Below are 21,754 nucleotides of genomic sequence, written 5' to 3'. Positions count from 1 at the left end.
AATCTGAATGATGTGGAGATCAATGACCAAGGAAGGGTGGGTCACAGTAGTCATGCATTGTCAACAATGTGTGGGTTGGGGGGGTTCTGAAGTGAGCTTGGTCGGGTAAGGGGGAAGAAATTCTGGAGGCAGAGAAGACACAAAGTTTCCTTATGGAACCTGCAGGAACGCTCTGGCTCCCACAAGGAAATCTTTAAAAGCTCAAACAATTAAACTTCCTATGGCCTCTTCAGACCACAATCCTTTGCATTATTTAATTAGAGAGTTCCAGACTAGATGAGTCTTTGTCAGATTGGAGTTAAAATAGTTTTTGTGTCAGTAGTGTAACACAATCTTGGCACAAGGCTGGATTTGTGCCTCATAACTTCCTCAGTACATTGCAACCTGTGGAGGGATGATGGATTGGTGGGAATGGGGTGGGGGATAGTCTGCTAGAAACACAAATATATCTATAGAAACAGAGAATAAGAAGTTGCAAAACATTCTGAGATATTTTTAACTCCTGTATTGGTGGAACCTTATCCCTCCAAGAATAGCCATGAGGTGGGACCATTTCCAGGACCTGATTCTGCTCTCCAACTAAGACACTACCTCTGAGTGCTCTCCAATTAAGGATGATGGGCAAGACTCTTAGATTTCAGGTTTTGACAGAGGGCCAACAGCTTTAGAAGGATTGCAACCCCACTGGTTGAGATGGGGGCTTGACACTGTAGGACAAGGAAACCATAGAATCTCTGCAGTGCAGAAGGAGGCCATTCAGTGCATCGAGTCTGCACCAACTCCCTGAACAGAGCATCTTACCCAGGCCCATGATCCGCTGTCCTATCCCTGTAACGCTGGGCATTTACCACAGTTAATTTAACTAACCTACACATCCTGGGATATTAAGGAGCAATTTAGAATCGTCAAGCCACCTAACAAGCACATCTTGGACTGTGGGAGGAAGCTGGAGCACCCAGAGGAAACCCGTGCAGACATAGGAGAACATACAAACTCCACACAGTCACCCAAGGCCAGAATTGAACCCGGGTTCATGGCACTGTGAGGCAACAGTGCTAACCATTGTGCCACCATCTAAGTGTGCCTCCATCTTGATGCATATCCTGAAGTGGTCTCAATTTGATACTGTGGCCACAGTTGCCAGGGGCCTCCTCCTACGGGGTATGTATAGGGGGCCTCCAGGCACCTGCTGGGCTTTGGCTTCAGCTGGGAGGCCTTTCCTGGAGGCAACCTCAATCTGCCCAGAACTGGGCACTTAATTATTCCAATTGACCATCTGCCACTGCTAGATGGGTAGCCATTGCCGGTGGTGACCTCCTGTAGCAAGATCACAAGGAAACAGGAACATGTCAGTCCACTGACTCAACACGCACATTTTAGAATCTCCTCCCAGTTCTACCTTCAAGCTCGCCTCTGTGGGAGCAGGAAATTCCCACCTGATGTGCGTACACCAGTGATGTATATTGTTAAAATAATTAACGTAAATGTCCATCTTGACACAAAATGTAAAATGTGATTACTTCTGAAGTAAAGATAATTGTCCAAACCAAGTCATTGTTTGCTTTGGTTTGAATCTTACTCTTACAGTTACTATTGCGCAAATAGGTCACACAACCACTTCAGGGTTGTCCCATAGATGAGGAATTGGGCAGGACAATGCACCTATGAATATACTACAGGAAAACTGCCATTGCAATTTCCCTAATAATGTAAATTGATTGAGTAAACAAACCTTGTAAAGAGCATCAACCTTCATTGTGAAACCATCCACTCCAGGCACATCCCTCATTGTGTGAAACTCGGGTGCATCAGACGCAAACTGAGCATCAAATGGTACATCATGAAAGTACTGGTCAGTTACTTCTGGTTGGTTCCGATCCTTTAAAAGAGCCAATATTAATATTCAACAAAACCAGCATTCAGGAGGAAATCTATAACAAGCAACACAGTCTGTAATCAGCCTGTGTAATCATTACCAAATCATCGGTAGTATTCAGGAAGAATCTTATAACAGGATTGCACAAGTTATAGTAGTTTTCCAAGCTCATAGGGCTCCTTAATCATTATTAAATCAAAGGTAATTTTCAGGAGCCAGTCTATAACAGGACAGCTTAATTAGAAACGAACAAATGTGGCAGACTGAGTGGAAGGCTGAAAAGTAGAATATGGACTTACTGGGAAGATATTTCTCTTTCATATGCCTGTGGAAGCAAAAATTCCTAATCCACAGAGTGTTTATGAGGAACCCCAGAGACAGGCTGACAAGTATATAATCCCCATGCCACACAGAATGACCAAAACTTTTGGTGTTTTGAAGTCCGAGATGGCAGTGACCAGGAGTGTAACTGGAGGCTTTGGATTTCACCACATGTTCTGGTGCAAGGCCCAGCAGAAGTGGCAGGCGAGATTCTCAATAATCACAGCATATCTAATTAACCTTCAGCCTTTTTTTTGCTTGCAGTAATATAAATGGTAAAACATCAGACTGGGGGATGGACGACAGCTGATCATTTTTATATAGGTTTTGTCAGCTTACCTCAAACTTTAAGACTATTAACATATCACAGTTTAAAAATTGGAAAAGTTTCCTCGATAAACTTTTTATAAGCATTTTTTTTTAAACGTACCAAAAGAAGGAATCTATGTTTCAAGTGTTTGTTGGGTTGGATGCAGCCATATTGTGGGCCCTCATTATAAATAGTTCCAGTGGGATCAAAGAAAGGGACATAACCATCTTTCCCGGTGCAGAGGTACACCTTCTCTAATTGTAACCTGTAGGCAGAGTTGAGGTTTTGCTCAGGATTCCAAAGCACACGTCCATACAGTCTCTGACCTATTAAAACAAGAAGGTATGTGAATCATCATCTCCTGGGCAATGTTTCATCATGTGGTTTTGACACACGTCCTATGGTAATTGACCATGTCTTGCTATATAAAAGCACACGCTAAAATCACCATGTGTTCATGCCTATTCAGCAGTAGAAATTATTTGATTAAGCATAGCTCTCTCTGGAAAACATTTTTTTTCTAATTATTCTTTTATCTGCACTATTGTGACTAATATATCAGATGCAAAGTTAAAGAGGACAATCTAAAAAGGGGCTGAGCAAGAATCAGGTTTTTTTTTAACCCCCGTGCCAAGACAGCGTAAAGGAAAGAGCTTTAATTACGGGCACTGCTGTGTAATCTTAAATAGAACTTTTAAATAGTATGGTTCAGAGCTGCTCCTCAAATTCTGCTATGTTGGGAGTCAGATGAAGAAAAAATAATGAAAGACTGCAGTGAGTTGAATGACTTCTAAAAATAAAACCGCGATGATTTATTTGTTTTGTTGTAGTTAAAAGATTTATCTCAAAGTCTGCTTCAGTTGGAATCTTGAGAAAAATTGAGCTCTAGTGAGCTATAGCAAAAAGGCTAGAATTGCCGGTTACTTTAAGTTATGGAAAGCTGGTTCGCCATCAGCTGGACCATTGAATAGAAAGCCAGGCTGGGTATAAATTATTCTTTCGAAGCAAAAGTGTCTTGCTAGCTGGCCAGAACTGAATCCCATGCCTTGAATTTAGTCAGTGACAACAGATTAGCCAACAGTTCAGAGAATCCAACTGCCCCAAGGAAGGGAGAAAATGTGAAATTGAGCAACCTCCAAATGGAGAAATTGTGGAAGAGTGAGATGTAGAAAAACAGGGGTCTGGATTTTCCCAACGACAGAGAGCCTCTCTACTGGGCAAAAATGTCAGAAGAGGCCAGAATCTGGAAGTCCCGCCCCTTAACATGGTACCTACCAATTTCGCGGGAGCAGGAATGGGCCTGGTTCCGGATTTGCTCATGCATATTTTATGGAGGTAACTGCTCATAGAAATCAGCAGCTGTCTCCACTTGGATGATTTTGCAAGAAACCTAGCACGTGCAGATTAGACCTGGTAGTGCAAGTCTGAACTTTGTGGAGTAATTTGGACAACAAGGGTAACCTTTGGGATAACTCATTGGAATTGGGAAGCTCATTGGAACTGCCAAACTAATTGTCAACATGTCAAGAGGAGCAATTAAGTTGTCAAGGCATCAAAAATTCCTGCCCTTTAAATCTTTGAAAAAACTATCTGGAGTATTTAAAAAAAGACTGCTTGCTATTTCACTCTGCCTATTGACATAAACCATTACTGAATTAGTACTGCATGACTGATTTCACAACTCTTCATTATCATAATAGGGTGCCTGCTATTTTAGTTTGATGACCAGATCCAAGTATCCAAAAATGTGCGGGTTAGCCATGCTAAATTGCCCCTCAAGGGGACTAGCTAGGGTAAATGCATAGGGTTATGGGGAAAGGGTCTGGGTGGTATTGTGGTCGGTGCAGACTCGATGGGCCGAATGGCCTCTTTCTGCACTGTAGGATTCTATGATTCTATCTATGGATTCATTGAAATGGGGCTATAAATGTCAACGCTCAGTTTTATAAGCAACTATGCAATTGAATGAAATGATTATTGTCTTAAGGGATAAAGTAGTTGAAGGAATATAAATGAGTTTTTAATGAATGAGTTTTAAAAAGTCTGCAATAGACACTTGTAACTTTATTTTATCTCAGTTTGGATCCTGGGGTCTTCCCATTTTGGATACTGAGTGTATTGGCATGGTAGGTGTAAGGGTGAAGGTTGGTGTGTGGGGGAGCATTGGGCACAGTAAGTTATCATGGTGCTATAAAGGCCCAGGGGGGTGGGTGGGGACACAGGTTGACATGCAGGGTATAGGAGGCCATGTGGTGGGTGGGGTGTATGAGGTTGGCATGGGTGGAGCATGGGAAATGTGTGGAGTTGTGAGGGGTGAGGAGGTGTGAGGGCTGTTTTCCACTTTTGGTGCTTTTTAAAACTTCAATACAGTGCCACAGCACAGAGGCAGGCCTTCCACCCAACCTGCCTCTGCACCTGGCATCCTCCACACTCTTTCCAGTGTCGTCCAGCCTGATTCCCAGGGAATCCCACCACCCTGGAAATAAGAATAGTTGTGAGCTATTTTCTCATGGGTTGGGTTTGCGGTGCCGGGAAATGTCCCAATTCTGTGCTCCCAACCAAGAAGTGAAAATTCCAATGTTACAAAACCATTTCAGTATCCCCTTGCTACTCACCTGAAACAAGGAATAATTTCAATCACTCATAATTTTTTTAAAAAAGAAAAATATAAATGACAATCCATAAATGCACCTCATTCCAAATTACTTAAGGCACAAGAAGGCTAGATACTTACTTAATGCTAGAAAATGTACTGAGATGTTCGTTACATCAGAGTTACCTTTCATACTGATACTAGATCTCAGACCTCCCTCAATCTCCAAAAAATGACATGTGCCGTTTCCAGGTAAATAACTAGATAATTTGCAGTGACCCACTGGTCAAAGAGAATAGCTTTCTGTCACTGTGTTTCAGCAACTGATTGTATCACATCCTTAAAGTAATCTTCCTTGATTTTGGAAAATATTCAAATCAATTTGTCTTTGGTGAAAAATTGTCAAATATATTTATGAAACAGGAAATTGTAGGTGAATAGGAGCAGTAACACATCTTAGATTCACTTATAGGCTTACTAATTCCTTCTTCTACTGGAGTTTCTTTGAGGATTTAACTAGTAGAATAGATAAGGGAGCACCAGTGGATGTGTTGTATTTGGATTTTCATAAGGCTGTTGATAAGATCCCTTATAAGAGGTTAGTGAGTAAAATTATAGCACATGGGATCGGGGGTAATATATTAGAATGGATCAAGAATTGGTTGACAGATAACAAACTGAGTGGGGATAAATGGGTCTTTTTCCCCCGTGACAGGCAGCGACTAGTGGGGCACCAAAGGGATCAGTGTGGGCCCCAATTGTTCATGATATATATAAATGACCTGGATGAGGGAACTGAATGTAACATTTCCAAGTTCACTGCCAACACAAGACTGAGGGGGATTGTGAGTTGTGAGGAGGATGCAAGGAGACTTAAATGTGATTTAGACATGTTGAGTGAGTGGGAATACACTTGGCAGATGTAGTACAACATGGCTAAACGTGAAGTTACACATTACAGTGTGAAAAACAGAAAGGAAAAGTATTATTTTAATAGTGATATATTGGGAAGTGTGGATGTACAAAGGGATCTGGGTGCCCTTGTGCATCAGTCAATTAAAATGGAGAGGCAGGTGCAGCAAGCAATTAGGAAGGCAATTGGTATGTTAACCTTCAACACAAGAGAATTTCGGTTCAGAAGTAGGGATGTCAAACTGCAGTTATACAGGGCCTTGGTAAGACCAGACCTGGGGTATTGTGTGCAGTTTTTGTCTCCCTACTCAAGAAAGGATATACTTAACATTGAGGGAATGAAGTGGTGGTTCACTAGGCTGATATCAGGGTTGGCAGGACTGTCTTATGGGGTGGGCTTGCACTCATTGGAATTTAGAATGAGAGGGAGGATGTTTTCCCTGGTTGGAGAATCTAGAACCAAGGGACACAGTTTCAGGATATGGGATAAACAACTTAGGACTGAGATGAGGAAAATTTTATTCACTCAAAATCGTAGTGAACCTATGGAATTCTCTACCACAGGTTCAAGAGAAGACCAAGTCACCGAATGTTTTCGAGAAAGATTTTTTTTAGATTTTAATGGCATCAAAGAGTATGGGGAGAAAGTTGGACTGTGGTATTGAGATATAGGATCAACCATTATCGTATTGAATGGCGGAGCAGGCTCTAAGGGTAGATGGCCTACTGCTCCTAGTTTCTATGCTTCTTTGGAAACAGAAAACCACAGTCGCCTCTCTTATGCTGAATTACAATGCAATCTGAACCTGGCATAAATGTACCTGAGCATTAACATTGTGTGGTGGTTCATTGTTGAACGTCCACATGGTTGGTTTGGCTGATAAATCTTTCTGTAGTGTCTTCTGTTCTTAGGCTAAGTTATCGCAGAGATCTTGACGCCTCCTGCCTGGCATAAAATTGGATAATTGCTCCCAGAAAATGGTTTGGTATGAATTTCTGCTTTGTTGCTGCCACTGGTGGGTAATATCACCTGATCATGTGACTGTTTCCTTTTACATTTACAAATAAGGGTCATTTGATGTAAGTAGGACTTTAAACACTATGTTAGAACAGCATGGAGTGGAACAGATGGCTTGCACACACACTATAAAAGCTGTGGCCAAACCGAAGTGGAACACAGAAAGACCGTTTTAATTCAGTTGCCAGCAACACACCCACCAGAACTCCAGGATCCACGAGGGACAAAGGTGAGTGTGGACAGGATGCGGTGAGGGCTGAGGGGACTTGGAACGGAGCTTGGGAGGGTGCAGATGCAGGGACAGAGGGAGTGGCTTCAACTACCCCTAGGTCCCTTGATCAGGTATTGACTGTCTTTGAATGAGGAATGCCCCATGGTTCCCATAGAATCCCTACAGTGCAGAAAGAGGCCATCCGGCCCATCAAGTCTGCACTGACTCACCAAAAGAGCATCCACCCAGACCTCCCCCTCTGCCCTGTCCTTGTAACCCCATGCATTTACCATGGCTATTTCACCTAATCCTACACATCTTTGGACACTAAAGGGACAATTTAGCATGGCCAATCCACCTAACCTGCACACCTTTGGACTGTGGGGGTGGAGGGGAACCGGAGTACCTGGAGGAAACAGTCAGTCAGTCACAGGGAGACTGTGCAAACTCCACACAGTCACCCAAGGCCAGAAACAAATCTGGGTCCCTGGCACTGAGGCAGCAGTGCTAACTAGGTTTTGGGTTCACTTAAGGCCCTCAATGGATGGTCAGGTGGCACTTGAGCAACAGCACAGCACTGATGAAGAAGCCCTGTCACTTGATCAGACATTTGCAGCCTCCAGCTGAGAGACTGGCATTGCAGGTACCTTGGAGGCTAAAGTTGGATCAGTACGTGATGAGTCACCAAGCATGAGCAGCTGCAGCCAGGCCAGCAGGAAAGGAGACACAGTGGAGTCCTACTTGGAGGGCCTTTGGTTTCCATAGAATCTTCTCCAACCGTGCTTTAGATCCAAATTTTACGGTCACACACACTCTCCTTTCTCAAGGAGTAACAATTACATCATGGCTTCAGGCAATCTGGAAAGCCAAAATGACTTCAAGTAATTGTAATCCAAGGTGGGAAGGTTGAGGGGATGGTGCCGCTGAGCTGCTGATACAGAATACTAATTCTGTGTGGATTTAGAACCAAGGCAACTCAGATTCAAATGAGCATACTGTTCTTATTTTGGAAGGGAAAGTTATTTTTGGAGCTGGAAGGCTGTTGTTGTTGCTAAGTTATCAGTAAGCTTTTATTTTCTTAAAATATGCTTCTTTTGTAAAGCATTTTACTTTTTGGAATTCATAGTGGGCTGAGTGCATTTAATTGCAAACTCTATGTTGGAGAATTATGTTTTGTTGGAATGGAACTGTACAGACCTTTTTGCTGGAATGTGACAGTGGAGAAAAGCTCTGCACAGTATGATTGTTGTCAGCTGTAGCTCAGTGCATTGCCCTCATGCTTCTGGGTCAGCAGATCATGGACCAGAATTTTACACTCCCCCACTGGCGAGGTTTTAGTCGAACCTGCCTGTCCACATCGCGATTTTATGCTGGGGCGGGCAAGGCCTTGGGCGGGAAGCCCTCTCTTGCCCCAATTGACGCCCACTTAATTTTTAGGTTGGCAGAAGGACTGAACTTCCATGGGGAAGATGGAAAAAGAAGTTAGTTTTCAGGCATAAATGGGGGTATGGGGCTCCATCAGAAGCCCCCCATCGGAAATCAGGCACGCACCTTTAAGGTCCAGTGGCCTCCAGACCTCCCAAACCCTCTCATCCTTCCCCGAAACCTTGATCACCCCTTTTGTGTCCCCCCAATCCTTTCTCTACTCTCCCTGCCCTGTGACCCCTTGAATTGGGCCTCTGTTGCCCGGACTTGGACTCTGATGTCCTCCTGAACTTACACTTCTGTCAACAACAGTGCTATTGTTGCAGGAACTGGAGAGCTGCCAGCCAAGCAGATTGGTTGGCAGATCTCTAAGGCAGGATTTCCTCCTGAGAAAGGGGCGGAAGTCCCACTTGCAGCCACTTAAGGCTCATTCAAGTGAATTGGCTGTGGAGCACTCAATGTCTTCAGGTGGCGGGAAGCGAGACATTGCCATCTGAAAAACTTAGGCTATGGGTTGAAGTCCCACTCCAGACACATAAGCACATAATCCAAGCTAATACTTCAGTACAGTTTTGAGGGAGTGCAGCAATCTTGGTGGTGCTGTCTTTCAGATGAAATGTTAAACTCAGACCCCATCTGCCCTCACAGTTGACAAAGAAGATCCCAGGACCTATTTTGAAAAAGAGCAGGAGGCACCCTTGCTAGTATTTACTCTTCAACTAACACCTAAAAACAGATTATCATCAAAACATTGCTGTTTATGGGAGCTTACTATGCACTAATTGAGTGCTGTGTTTTGAACATGGCAACAGTGACTACATGCAAGAAAGTATACTGAGTAAAGTGTTTTGGGCCTTCCTGTGATCACAAAATGCAAGTCTTCCTTTTTATTAAAAATAAAAGTAGAAAATAATCAATTAGAAAGAAAAAAGCTTACAGGAAAAGGCTGTTCACAAGGGCAGCACTCAAGATATATCGTAGTTGATGCTTATGGCATATTTCATTTGAATGTTACTGAGAATTTTATGAACACATCCCCCTGCAGTATTTGGACATCACCCTGTCGTAAAAAGGCAGCTGAGTGGTCGCGATATGAATCCACCTCCTACCATGGTTGTAGGAGTTCTATTCTCTGTCCAACCCTTGTATTGACACCATCAGTTATGATAAGTGCAGTATTTTATTCCTTCATTCACTTTATTTTTTGAGCTGCACTACTGGACAGATTTTGTATGATGAAGGCTATTGAAGTGAGGGCTGGTTAGGATATCATAGGCCTCCAAGCCCTTCATTTTCTGCTCTTCTTAAAATTACTGGGCAGAATGAAAAAGCTGCAGGCAGATAGTTTCCCAGCCAGCTCTCCAGGCAAGGGATGTTCCCTCCAGGGATGCCCGATTAGAAAATCAACTCTCACATTTCGAGCTTCCACCTGTATTCCAAAATGTTGATATCAACATTTAGTTCCATTCCTCGCCAGAACCTAATGCTCATTTAGATTCTCGACTCAAATGACAGAAAAAGAATAACAATGAAAAATTAGTGGGTGTTTTGCCTTATTCTAAATATTGAAGAATTATTGCTTTTTCAAAATTGTTTCATATAAATTCTCAAAATGGAAGAAATGATTCCCTTGGTCTGGGGATTGGGGGGATAATTTTGACTTTGTGGATACAGCTCCCATCATGAAAGAGGAGTGATGTTGGATTAGCCATCAGTTATGCATCTTTTCTGACATCACATGAAATTAAGTTACACATGTCAAGTTTAAGAATGTTAGAAATGAGATTTGCACGAATTATTTGCAGGTTTGACGAGATGATGGTACATTGATAGATCAACTGATTGACAGACATAGTAAGCCATGTCCATTCAAAATAAAGCACTGAAAGAGATCATGCAAAAAACTTTATAACGCATTGGGCTCTCCATGTAGGGAGGTGGGGAGGGTAATTCGAAACTTGTTTAAAGCAGGTGCTAGCAAATCAATGTGGGAGTAAATGGAAACAAAAATCAGGACAGATGTAAAACCGACAACCAATTTGCTTTTGCAGGTTTTACACTATCACACAAAGCCAAAATCCCACCACCACCCTTACCAAAAAGGTTGGGTGCACGAAGTGCACTTTTTAGACAATAAATGTTGTTTGTGGGACAGGCAACTGGTCCTTCAACCAGGTCACGTAAACAATCGGAAATAATACATTTATAGCAATCAAATCTATTATAAAAAGGATGGGCTGTATTTCATAATGAGTTTAAAAAGTTGTATACCCATTGAGAAGGCTCCTTTATAATCCATTTCAGCCAGGGACATCTCTGTTTCAGAAGGATCCATCATAAAAACCTTCTCGTTATTGCAAAGATGAAACTCTGTATTGAGAGAGTAGACAACTGGAACTGGGCGATTTGTCTGTTGAAAGGCAATAGGGACAAGGAACCTTGACGGAAAAAAGAATAAAGTCAATGTGCTGACACTATCTCAGAAGACAGTTATATTGTATGTTCTCTGCAATAAGTGAAAGCAGATCCACATCTACAAAGACAAATTTATTCAGAACTGGAAATTATATTGCAATTATTTCTTGATAAGTCTACTTTAGCTCTCATTTTTCACAATGGTTATTACACTGGCATTGAACACATACTGCTGTATTAATATATAAATTTTGGCTCTGAACTACTGCTGTAAGATAATGGTTTAAGAACAATTAAGAATCAATTTTAATTCCAGGTGGGAACTGGAAATGCAGGGCCTAAAGTGTTCTAGTGCACCAGAAGTTTAAGTCCAGAAGAATTGTCCAACCCCTACTCTCTTCAGTACCAGTGGGTATGATGTCAACTCTGTGTAGCACTGACAACTACAAACATAGAAAACCCAAAAATGGGAGGGGAAACTACACACTTCGCCTTTACTGCGCAGAGACATGGTGGAAACAGAATTCATCTTAAAAAATGCTGGTGGACTACTCCAAGTCCCTACCCTGCCACAAAATCCCAGTAAATCAGGACAAATAGGTATAAAACAGCTAATGTGTGAATAATAACTTGTCAAATAAAGCCAGATGTTTAATTTTTTTCTGGCCATTTGATAAATGCAATTTGCTCTGGTTATTTTCATTCAGCTGGTGATAAATCCATGCTTTTTTTTGCATGAGCTGGCTTTCCCAAACTCAAATCTGGGGTTTTAAGCTAAATATGGCCCTAGTGATATTGCTGTATGCCAAGATATACCCGTTGTATGTATTTTGAGAACACTTTTTCAGATAATACAAGCTACACAGGTGATTTCCTTTCTCTCCTGTAAAACTTAGGACAGCATAATATTCGGCAGTGGTGACAACATAATTGTCTTTTGTAGTCTTAAATCCTGTAATTTTAGCTCTTTTCATTATCATTGGCATATTACAGATGGTTCAGTGATTACGAGATTGCAAAAGGTAGTGTGAAGAAAGTTGGAAAATTATCTCCGGTTTTGCTTCTGTAACCTACTGAGCAATCTGAACCCTTCAGATAGGTTAGAGCTTACGACTCTAATTCTCTGTAGGTTTAATGATAAAATGGCACAAAGCATTTTCCCATGAGAGAAAAAATGGAAAAAGACTGGATTTTGCACATTTTGTGCTGAAGTTGAAGAAATATTTGAGTAGTGGAATTATAATCCGTACTTTTCAGGAGCATGTGCGGTACAGGCCAATGGCTTATCTCCAGGGTCGATCCAAGGTTGTGTGGGTTGTACAGTGCAGGGGATCAGAAAGATTGTGTACTCTCCTGAATAATCTTTCCTGTGGAGAAGAAAAACATCAGAAAAAAAATCATGCAAATTCTTTTAAAGCTTGCTGCTACATGATATATGCCACAATTAGCTGATTTAAGTCGATAAATATCCTACTATATCCTATGTAATCTAATACAATTTTTTTTAAATGCACTGAATGAGCATTTGGTTGATGAAACCTTCATTCCAATAGCTGCAACAATTTTTGTGCATTCAAAAGACTTTTTAAAATAGAATGTCACAAATGATAGTTTGCTGAGAAGTATACTTACTCGGTTTCAAATTCTGACAGGCTAAAAAATCACATAGAAATAGTCAGTAATGACAAAGAACCATGTCAATTAAAGATAAAAGAATTTTTAGCGATTCTACACAAGGAAAGGCAGAAAAGCCCAACATGTTTGTCCACTTTTGACAGATCAAAATCCCAAGTTGTTAGCTTTCTAAATGTCTTGAACAGAATTCAATGTTATTCACATTCTGGACTTAACAATACAAAATAGACTCATTTTTTGGATATTAATTTGGAATCTTAACCATATAAGATCTTGTTGCTTGGAAGAGCTAAATACTCTTACTATCGTCCTAAATTCATGAAGGTGCTAATACTTTGACATAAATTGCATGAGTTGTCCAATTTTTATTACCTACTATATGCCCAGTTTTTAACTACCGGCTAAAAACATTCCCCTACATAATTCCAGTCACTATACTTCAAAAGTTATTAATTGTGTGGGGCATTTTGAGATTGCCCAACGCAAAATAGGATTAACATTTAAAAATGGCTTGTGTTGATATTATCAGAAGAATGTTGCATTTGTATAACATTGCTTTTTCTCCACTTTTACAAAGGATTGTAAACACATTACCCACTGGCCCATTAATACAACTGACAGAAATTTCTAGGCTTATTTCTTTTCATATTCATTTACATGATGTGGGGCATCACTGGCTAGGCCAACATTTATTGTCCATTCCTAGTTGCTTTTATATGAACGTAAGTATTATTATCCCACAGATCTCACAGGTTGCCTTATCTGAAATTATTTCAAAAAGCAGGATCTATCAATGAATCTGCCAAATCCTGCATTAAAACTACATCCACTTAGAATAAGGTAACGTTTTGTTTTAGATAACCACATTGTCTTATTTTATGCTTACTACCTTATATTGGGAAGCTAATCCTTAATTGAAGAATATTACTGCCTATCATAATGCACTGTAAACATTTTCTAGTTTTGGCACATGGATTAATTACTCTCTGGAATGTGTCTCAGCATTGGGCTAATGTGCTTTTACCACCGCGCCCCCCCCCCCCCCCCCCCATCTCCCCCAAAGAGAGAATTGAATTTTCAAAGTAAATAGATAAACCTTAAGAACACATCAATTAAAAGGGAATTTTATTTAATATATAAAATGACAAATGACAATTGTTGAATATTCTGATTTGCGTGCTGCTGTTTGGTGGAGAAATATGTTTTTTATGAAGGCTCATCGATGTTGAATTCCCACAGGGATTCTATGGATCGCCCATTGTAAGTTTGAGGGAGAATCTAGGAAAACCTCGGAAAAACACTCCTAAATAGGATTTTATTCCCCCCCCCCCACCCAGATGTCTGCAGATCTCCCTAAATTACAATATTACAATGAATGGTTGAGAGAACCCCACTGGAAATTAATATGGATCTTTTCTCCTCTGTACATGCATTTTTGTGACACAGTGATTTCTGTGGCTGTGCAAACTTTTTCTTGAGGGTGGAGGAATTTAGTCTTGTAAACAAAACAGGCATTGATTTTTGTATGAATCAATGTTCAATGAAAGGTTTTACATTTAGCTACAGAATGCCTTATTATAGTTACAAGAAGTGATGGAAGTAAAAAATAAATCAGCACTATCATCCTTGCCAGAACAAAGTATCTCACTACCATCGTAAAAAAGTTAGATTAGCATGTACGTTTTCCCAAAACATGGCAGTTGACAATTCAGAATAAAACTGCATTCTGCTTTCATGTGTAAAACACTATTGGGTTTAAAACCTATTGTTAAATTGTGGCAGTCCTCGAAAAGCAGTAGGTCAGCAAGGAAGATGGATTTTTACTTTACCTGTTGTAAGAACTAGTTGCTCGCCATAGCTGATAAGGGGAATCAAATGTCTGAGCACTCCAGAGCAACTGCAGGTCAAATTCAATACCCCCCAAATGATCAGGAGCTACAATTTGAGACTTCTCCCCTGGCAGTGTGTGATGATCCATCACAAAGTGACCTGGAAAGAAACACATATACCAGGTTCAGGCTTCTTCTCTCTCTGCTCAGAACAGCACTTTTGTGCCATGATTTGGATGCACTTTCTTCTGTTCTCCACCATCACTGCCATTCTCACATGCACTTTGCTAGTCAGTGAGTAGTGATGAGGAATCATCTGCTAATTCAACACCTGGAGTATATTTTTAACTTTTACTTCAGCTTTACTCCTTTATCATTCAAATCCTGCTCCACCTGTGTTAACCTTTGCTACTTTTTGATAGTCCAATATCAACTTGCCTTTCTCCCTTTGGCTGTCTATTTTACACTTTTGGAGGCAGGAGGAACTTATTTTAAGAAGGGTTTTCACTGATTATAATCAGCTTTGAAGCTGGGATGAAAAGCCTAGGTTCAGAATACTGACAAGATTTCATGACAATGTTTGTTCTAGCCAAATGAGGAAATTCTGTGGTTGCAATGCTCTGCGTACTTAAACAAGCCTTATGTGACACAAAAGAAATATTTACTGAAAACAATCAATGCCTACTTTACTGTAATATACATAACATAGGAAGGTGAACTTTATTCCTGGCAGGATTGCTGCTGGAACTGGTTGAAGTAAGACATCTGCCCATTGGTCAGAACCTGCTGCAACTTGAGTCGGGGTCAATTGAGTCAATTTATTGGCAGGTCTCCAGAGCTATTGTTACTCTTCAGTTTTGAGTCCATGGGAGTTGAATTGCAAACGACAGCAGTGCACAAGTCTCTACAGGAGCGGATATTTTGTGTTCCTTTCGTGATGCACTCAGGATCGCAGCTTCCTGGGGCCACTCAGCAAGGTTTCTCAATGGCAGAAACAAACTTGGGAAATTTCTGTTTTGTGGGTGACTGGGAAGCAGTAGTGCTCCAGAACCAGCACAGCAAAGTGTGAGAAGGAACAAATAGGCAGTAAGACCAGGCATAAACTGGAAAAGTAGTTGTTTATTGGAATCAGTGGAGAGAAAAAACACACAACAAATCCATCAGCCATGCCTACTTATCATTATTTAGATGTGATTGGCTAGGTAGGCAGAGGATAGTGTGATCCACCCAAAATGAGCAGAAGAAAATTCCAGGCATTTTTAAGGAAAGTTAGTGCAAAACTATCGACCACCAACATCATCCCCCCACCCCCACAAAAGGACCTCCCAAAACCTGAAGACTTTTCTGAAGGAACTCCACCCAGAACCTCATACCAAAGGGCAAAATTATTTCTTGACAAATTTGCAGTATCAACCTATCATTAGACACACAGTATAACCATAATTACATAGCAATACCATGGCTATACTGGCAGAGCAGTTGGTACAAAATGAATCAATAACTAAATTGAACCAGTTGAATAGGTAAAAATAGTTACGTGATTAAAAACAGATCTTAATCTTGAAGTTTAAAAAAACCAACTCTGTTGCTCTTACAGTTTAGGAAAATTCAGATATTCTGTTCTTCTTGGAAAAGGATTCTGGTGTAGTAATTTTTTTGTGCTGTAAATTCTCTATTGTGGGGACACAGGAATTGAGTGTGGAATGTGGATTTGGACTAGCACTGCTGGAATTTGAGTCCTGATGCATGTGAAGCTCTAGATAGATTACTCCTACATTTTCACAAATGTTACATTTTGGATTCAATAGTAACATACTGTTGAATATGCGTTATATTATTCTGATAAAAATGATTTATAGAACACATGATGGTCGCTTGTAAAATATGAATTATAACCAATAGCTAATCCTTCAGTAAACCCTGGCTTCTCCCCTTTCTCAACATCCTTCAACCCATGAAGAAATTACTTGCCTCTAAATTTTGCATGTGTCTTGAATTCAATGACAAGACGACCATCGTCCCTTATATAAATGCGTATTATCTGAAGTCGCGCTGACAATACACTGTCAGTCTGTATGCCTGCATTAAATAACAAGACAAAATGAAAAACTTTGCATTAGATAAATGAAAAAGAAGTAAAATTCAAAAAAACACAATTTCTTTGCAACTATCTTTCTTACCTGTTCTCCATAGAACGGTGTCATAAAAGAATGAGAACTCCATCTCAGTGTGATGCTCGAGTGAAGCCCAACCTCTTGGTGCTGTTACGTAAATGTAAGAGACGTACAATGGAACTGACACTGTCAGGAATGACTGGGCAGAATCTCGTACCTGCCAATTATAAGAGTGTAAGAAAATGTGACATGGGAGAAAACCTTTCGGGCTCGTTAATCCCTCTGTCCCAAGTCTGTGAACATGATCCACTTCATTGTGAACCCATCACAATCCATTGGCCCTGCAAGGAATTGTTCTGCAAAGTCTCTGCTCTCACCTCCAAGATCTTTGGCATTGTTATGCATATACTGTAGACTCTCACTAATCACACATCATGACACAAAATCTAAACCTTAATTGATATGAGAATGTAAATAAACTGAATAGTTAGTCTAATTAATAATTAATTACCTGATGTGAAAAGATAGGCCAAACATAAGCAATATTTCAATTTTATTTGAAATAATCACTTTTTGACAGACTTTAACAGTGATGCATTTTCTCTCATTTGCTCGCATTCCCTTTCTGAGTTAGAAGACTGTGGGAGTAATAATGCCTTTGAGTGATAGTGTAAAATGAGTGACATCAGCTCAGTCACCTTTAAATCAATGGAAACAAATGTTGTGAAGAGGTGTATAATGGGTGACTGACCCGATATCATCATCCATTACACCCCATTGTCCAAAGTCAAAATGACCCACTATGAGTTCAATGCTTGCGCCAGGTCTTGAGCACACTAATAAGATTAACATTTCAGGGCAGAACCAAACGCATGCTTCACTGTTGAGGTTCCACCTTTCACAAAAGATATTCAACTAGGGTTCCACCTATTTCTTTATGTAGATATGAATGGTAGATATGTAGGTATTATATAGACAATCTAGGCCAATATTGTTCCCTCAACCATCACCACCAAAATCATTCGATTTGCTGTTTGTGAGGTCTCTGTGTTGAGCTTCATGGCAGCATGTCAAAAGTAATTAACTGATCTGAAAGCACTTCAAGAATGTCATTTGGTGTTATTTCGACCTCTCTTTTTGATGGGTTAAAAATTAAACATCTGAATAATACAAACTTTTTCTCTGGTTAAAATACTAAAACAAAGCATTTTTTTAACTGTGATAGCAGTGTTTCATTTAATTGACAGAAATGTAAAGTGAAGTTGCTTATAATTTGGACCATTGTCAATCAAATAATTGTAGACAATGGGCCGGATTTTACCATCGTGTTGAGCCCGTTTTTGGGCGCGAACACTTGGTAAAGTCGGGCGTGAGGCGAGTACCACGATCTACGCCCACTTCCGTGCCGGTTCCCTCTTTACCAAAGTCCGAAAATGGCCTCGATCGGGACTGCGAATGGGCGCGACAGCCATCTAAATTCATTTGCATGCATTTAAATTGGTTTAATGGGCTGCGCGCCCAACTTTACCGGCACTTTCCCCTTTACCACCGCGTTCGCCCATCCAGAATTGGTGCGAAACAGACATGCTCCATATAAGTCCGATTCGGGCGCTCCAGTTAGTGAGGAGGTAGGTGCAGAGCACCCGACGGCTCTCTGCCTGAGATTGTAGGAGGTGGGGAGTGGGGGATGGGGCGGGGGGGGGGGGGGGGGTCTGCTGTCACTTTGCTTGAGATATGTGGGGGGGGGGGAATGGGGGTCCGCTTCCACTCTGCCTCAGATCACTGGGGGGGGGGGAAGAGGGGTCTGCTGCCACTCTGCCTGAGATCAATGGGAGGGAAGGGGGAGTCATGATCGGTGTGGGTGGCGAGGATGGGGGGGGGGGGGGTCAAGTAATGTTGTGGGGGTGGGGCAATGTCTGTGGGGGCCAGGGGGAGGCATTATCCAGCCTGGGGGGGGGGATGTGGCAGGGGAGCAGCAGTCTATCATTTTCTTTTCTGTGCATGGCGCAGTTGGAGGCGCCGATTGGAGTTGCAGGGTTTCGGGCGCATTAAGCCCTGCCCACAGGCTTGTGCAGCACGATTAGGACTTGCTGATATTTTTGCAGGCAGAGTGTGTATGGGGGCGCCTCAGAATGGGTCTAAAAGTCGGATCTGAAACGCTCCTAGTTTCAAGTCCGCCCAGCACTTAGAATCAAAATGGTAAAATAGGGCCCAATGTTTGCAGAATGAGCATTCAAATTTTTGTGGATATAATCACCTGGAAGTCAGCTGTCACTGAGCCACCGCAGACATCAATCAGTTCCGTCATATCATAGTAAGCGTCAAATGTCCAGATACAGCTCTTCAGGTTGAGATGCTTATAAAGCTGGATGGTCTTAGGTTCTCTTACATTCGGATCAAACTGGAAAGGCCGATCGTACCCAGGACCAAGAGTGATGCTATCATAGTTGACATCGTCTAGAAATCCAGAATCTGCAGACACACCATAAACAGAAAGCATAAAAAATAGACACCCTGTTGCTTTTTATTCTCTGACTTCTAAAGTGCAGTTAGTTTCAGAACAAGAATAATTTTGATGATACAATCAATGTACAAATTATGGATAACATTCAAAGGATGCTAAATCAAGATAAGGTAAAATGTTTGATATTTTTCTAAAATTGCACTTCTCCCATTTCACAAAAATCCTATATTTTATAGATAGAGAAGCTTATATATATATATATAACGCAAGCAGGATAACAAAAGGGGCCAGAAAGGGAAAAGACCAGAACTATTGATCTTTCAGTTGAGAATCATCTATCACAAGGCTTCAAGTGTGACAACATTTCTATTAATAGTTCCAGATATTTCTCTGCTATACAGTGTGTATGTGGAACAGGATTTTTAAAAATGGGGCATTAAATGTTTTTGAGAGACAGCCACTGGGAAAGTAACTGGCTGTCAGTAAATTAGAATGATTCTATGCATGTTACTTGTTATGGAAGTAACACTTTGGGGGTCAATAACAAAGGTCAATTTTTTTTTGCAACAACCGAAGGGCTCTCCGCCTTAGCTGAAATGGAACTGGAGCTTTGAATCCAGAAGTCCCGTCCCCATATCAGGCACCCACCGTTTTCACCAGCGGGTGATAACAGGGGTGGGATAAGTTTCACACATCCAAAACAGAAGCAGTGGCACATTTAAAACTGCTTGAATCAAAAACAATTTACATCACCCAAGTTTCTGAAATATGACTTATGGCTGAATGATTTAAAGAAAAGGTCTAAAGCTGTCTGAGTCCTTTAGAGATGTCAGGTACCCTTTTAAGATTAAGAGTAGACATGACACGAATGTGGATATAAGGTGGATAAAGTCTGCGAAACTGTCAAGCTGTTTAAACCTCCTGCCTTTTACATTTTGGAAGGAAACCCAGTCAGCTCTGACTCTCAGTTGAAAAAAAAGTGCTTGCAATTTCAACAGCTGTTTGTTGAGAAAAGCATGATGGTTATCATTATAGGATTCGTACTGCTTGACTGCTTCCACAACCTATCATCATCACAGAGCGAGGTCTCTAAGTTCTCACTTTGGCTAACAGCTCCAAGTGATTATAAAGGGATGAACTGTCTTTGATGTGCGAATATGAATACAAATATTTGTTTTTATAATGATGTGGAGTTGTCGGCGTTGGACTGGGGTAGGCACAGTAAGTAGTCTCACAACACCAGGTTTAAGTCCAACAGGTTTATTTGGTAGCACGAGCTTTCGGAGCACTGCTCCTACTTCAGAGCGCTGCTTCAGTCGTCAAGGGCATTCAGCCTCTGATCTTTTGGTAAGCGTTCTCCAAGGCGGCCTTCAAGACACACGACAACGCAAATTTCGCTGAGCAGAAACTGATCGCCAAGTTCCACACACGAGGACGGCCTCAACACTATCTGTAACCCCCACGACTTGCCTGGGCTTGCAAAATCTCACTAACTGTCCTGGCTTGAGACAATTCACACCTCTTTAACCTGTGTTTAACCCTCTCTCCCCTCACATTGTCTGCACCTGTAAAGACTTGATTACCTGTTAAGGCTCACATTCCAACTATTATCTTGTAATTGAGTTTGTGTCTATATATTCCCTGTTTGTGAAACAAATCCTGCACTCACCTGATGAAGGAGCAGCCCTCCGAAAGCCCATGCTACCAAATAAACCTGTTGGAATTTAACCTGGTGTTGTGAGACTACTCATTGTTTTTATAAGCAATTAAGTATTTGATGGGGTTTAAATGTGTTGAATGGGCTCTTATCAATCAGAGTGCTTTTTAAAAAATATAGTGAACCCTGTATTAGATACTTAGAACTTTATTTTATTTCATCTCAGTATGCCTCCTGAGGTCCGCCCAGGCTGGATACTGGGTGAGTTGGCATGGAGTGTGTAAGGGCATTGGGTGGAGACATGGGAATATGAGAGGCCATTTGGTGTGGATGGGGATGCATGAGTTGGCATGGGTGGGGAAAGGGGTGTGCGGGAGGCAGTCAAGAGAGCCTTGGTATTTTTATTATAACTGGGACAAAGTTATCAAACAGCCTTTTAAACAGTCTACCTTGGCACTCAGCAACACCTTTGGTTGTCTCTGTACTGGTTCCGAGGGCAGCAGGCCAAAATCATAGAAATCATAGAAACCCTACAGTGCAGAAGGAGGCCATTCGGCCCATCGAGTCTGCACCGACCACAATCCCACCCAGACCCTACCCCCATATCCCTAAACCCTATTCATACCCCAAGAATGAAAATCTGAACATTTGGGGAAGTTTCTCCCAAGTCATGATTGGGGAGGCAGGAAAATTCCCAACTCGGGAGTGAAAATTTGGCCAAAAGTGATGGTCCATTTGCTCACTATTTAAATAGAAACAGATGATTTATGGTTTCTTCCCTCAAGTTTAACTATTCAATTTGTTGAGAAGATCAGAACTTTTTGAGCAAACCATCAGAAATAAAATCCTGCACTTTAAGACATTTAAGTTTTAAAACATTGATTGAAAATAGATGGAAACATAAAAATGAAGGTTAGAAGATAAACAGAGACAGTCAGTTGTTTATTGCAGTTTGATCATGACCATAATTATGA

General features: G+C 41.2%; 1 protein-coding gene across 1 annotated transcript in view; it reads right to left on the bottom strand.

Annotated features, from left to right (window-relative positions):
• Positions 1-21,754, bottom strand: part of fras1 (Fraser extracellular matrix complex subunit 1) — a 469,072-nt gene that overhangs the window by 3,600 nt on the left and 443,718 nt on the right. Inside the window, exons 65-72 of the mRNA XM_078235603.1 lie at positions 18,917-19,131; positions 16,726-16,876; positions 16,517-16,624; positions 14,546-14,705; positions 12,332-12,448; positions 10,938-11,104; positions 2,628-2,833; positions 1,733-1,879 (exon numbers count right to left, since the gene is read on the bottom strand). Coding sequence (XP_078091729.1) covers positions 1,733-1,879; positions 2,628-2,833; positions 10,938-11,104; positions 12,332-12,448; positions 14,546-14,705; positions 16,517-16,624; positions 16,726-16,876; positions 18,917-19,131 — 1,271 coding nt within the window. The remainder of the gene's footprint in view (positions 1-1,732; positions 1,880-2,627; positions 2,834-10,937; positions 11,105-12,331; positions 12,449-14,545; positions 14,706-16,516; positions 16,625-16,725; positions 16,877-18,916; positions 19,132-21,754) is intronic.

The sequence above is a fragment of the Mustelus asterias genome, chromosome 1 (genome assembly GCF_964213995.1).
Source record: "Mustelus asterias chromosome 1, sMusAst1.hap1.1, whole genome shotgun sequence".
In the NCBI taxonomy this organism is placed as follows: Eukaryota; Metazoa; Chordata; class Chondrichthyes; order Carcharhiniformes; family Triakidae; genus Mustelus; species Mustelus asterias.
This window is presented reverse-complemented; position numbering and strand designations above follow the sequence as displayed.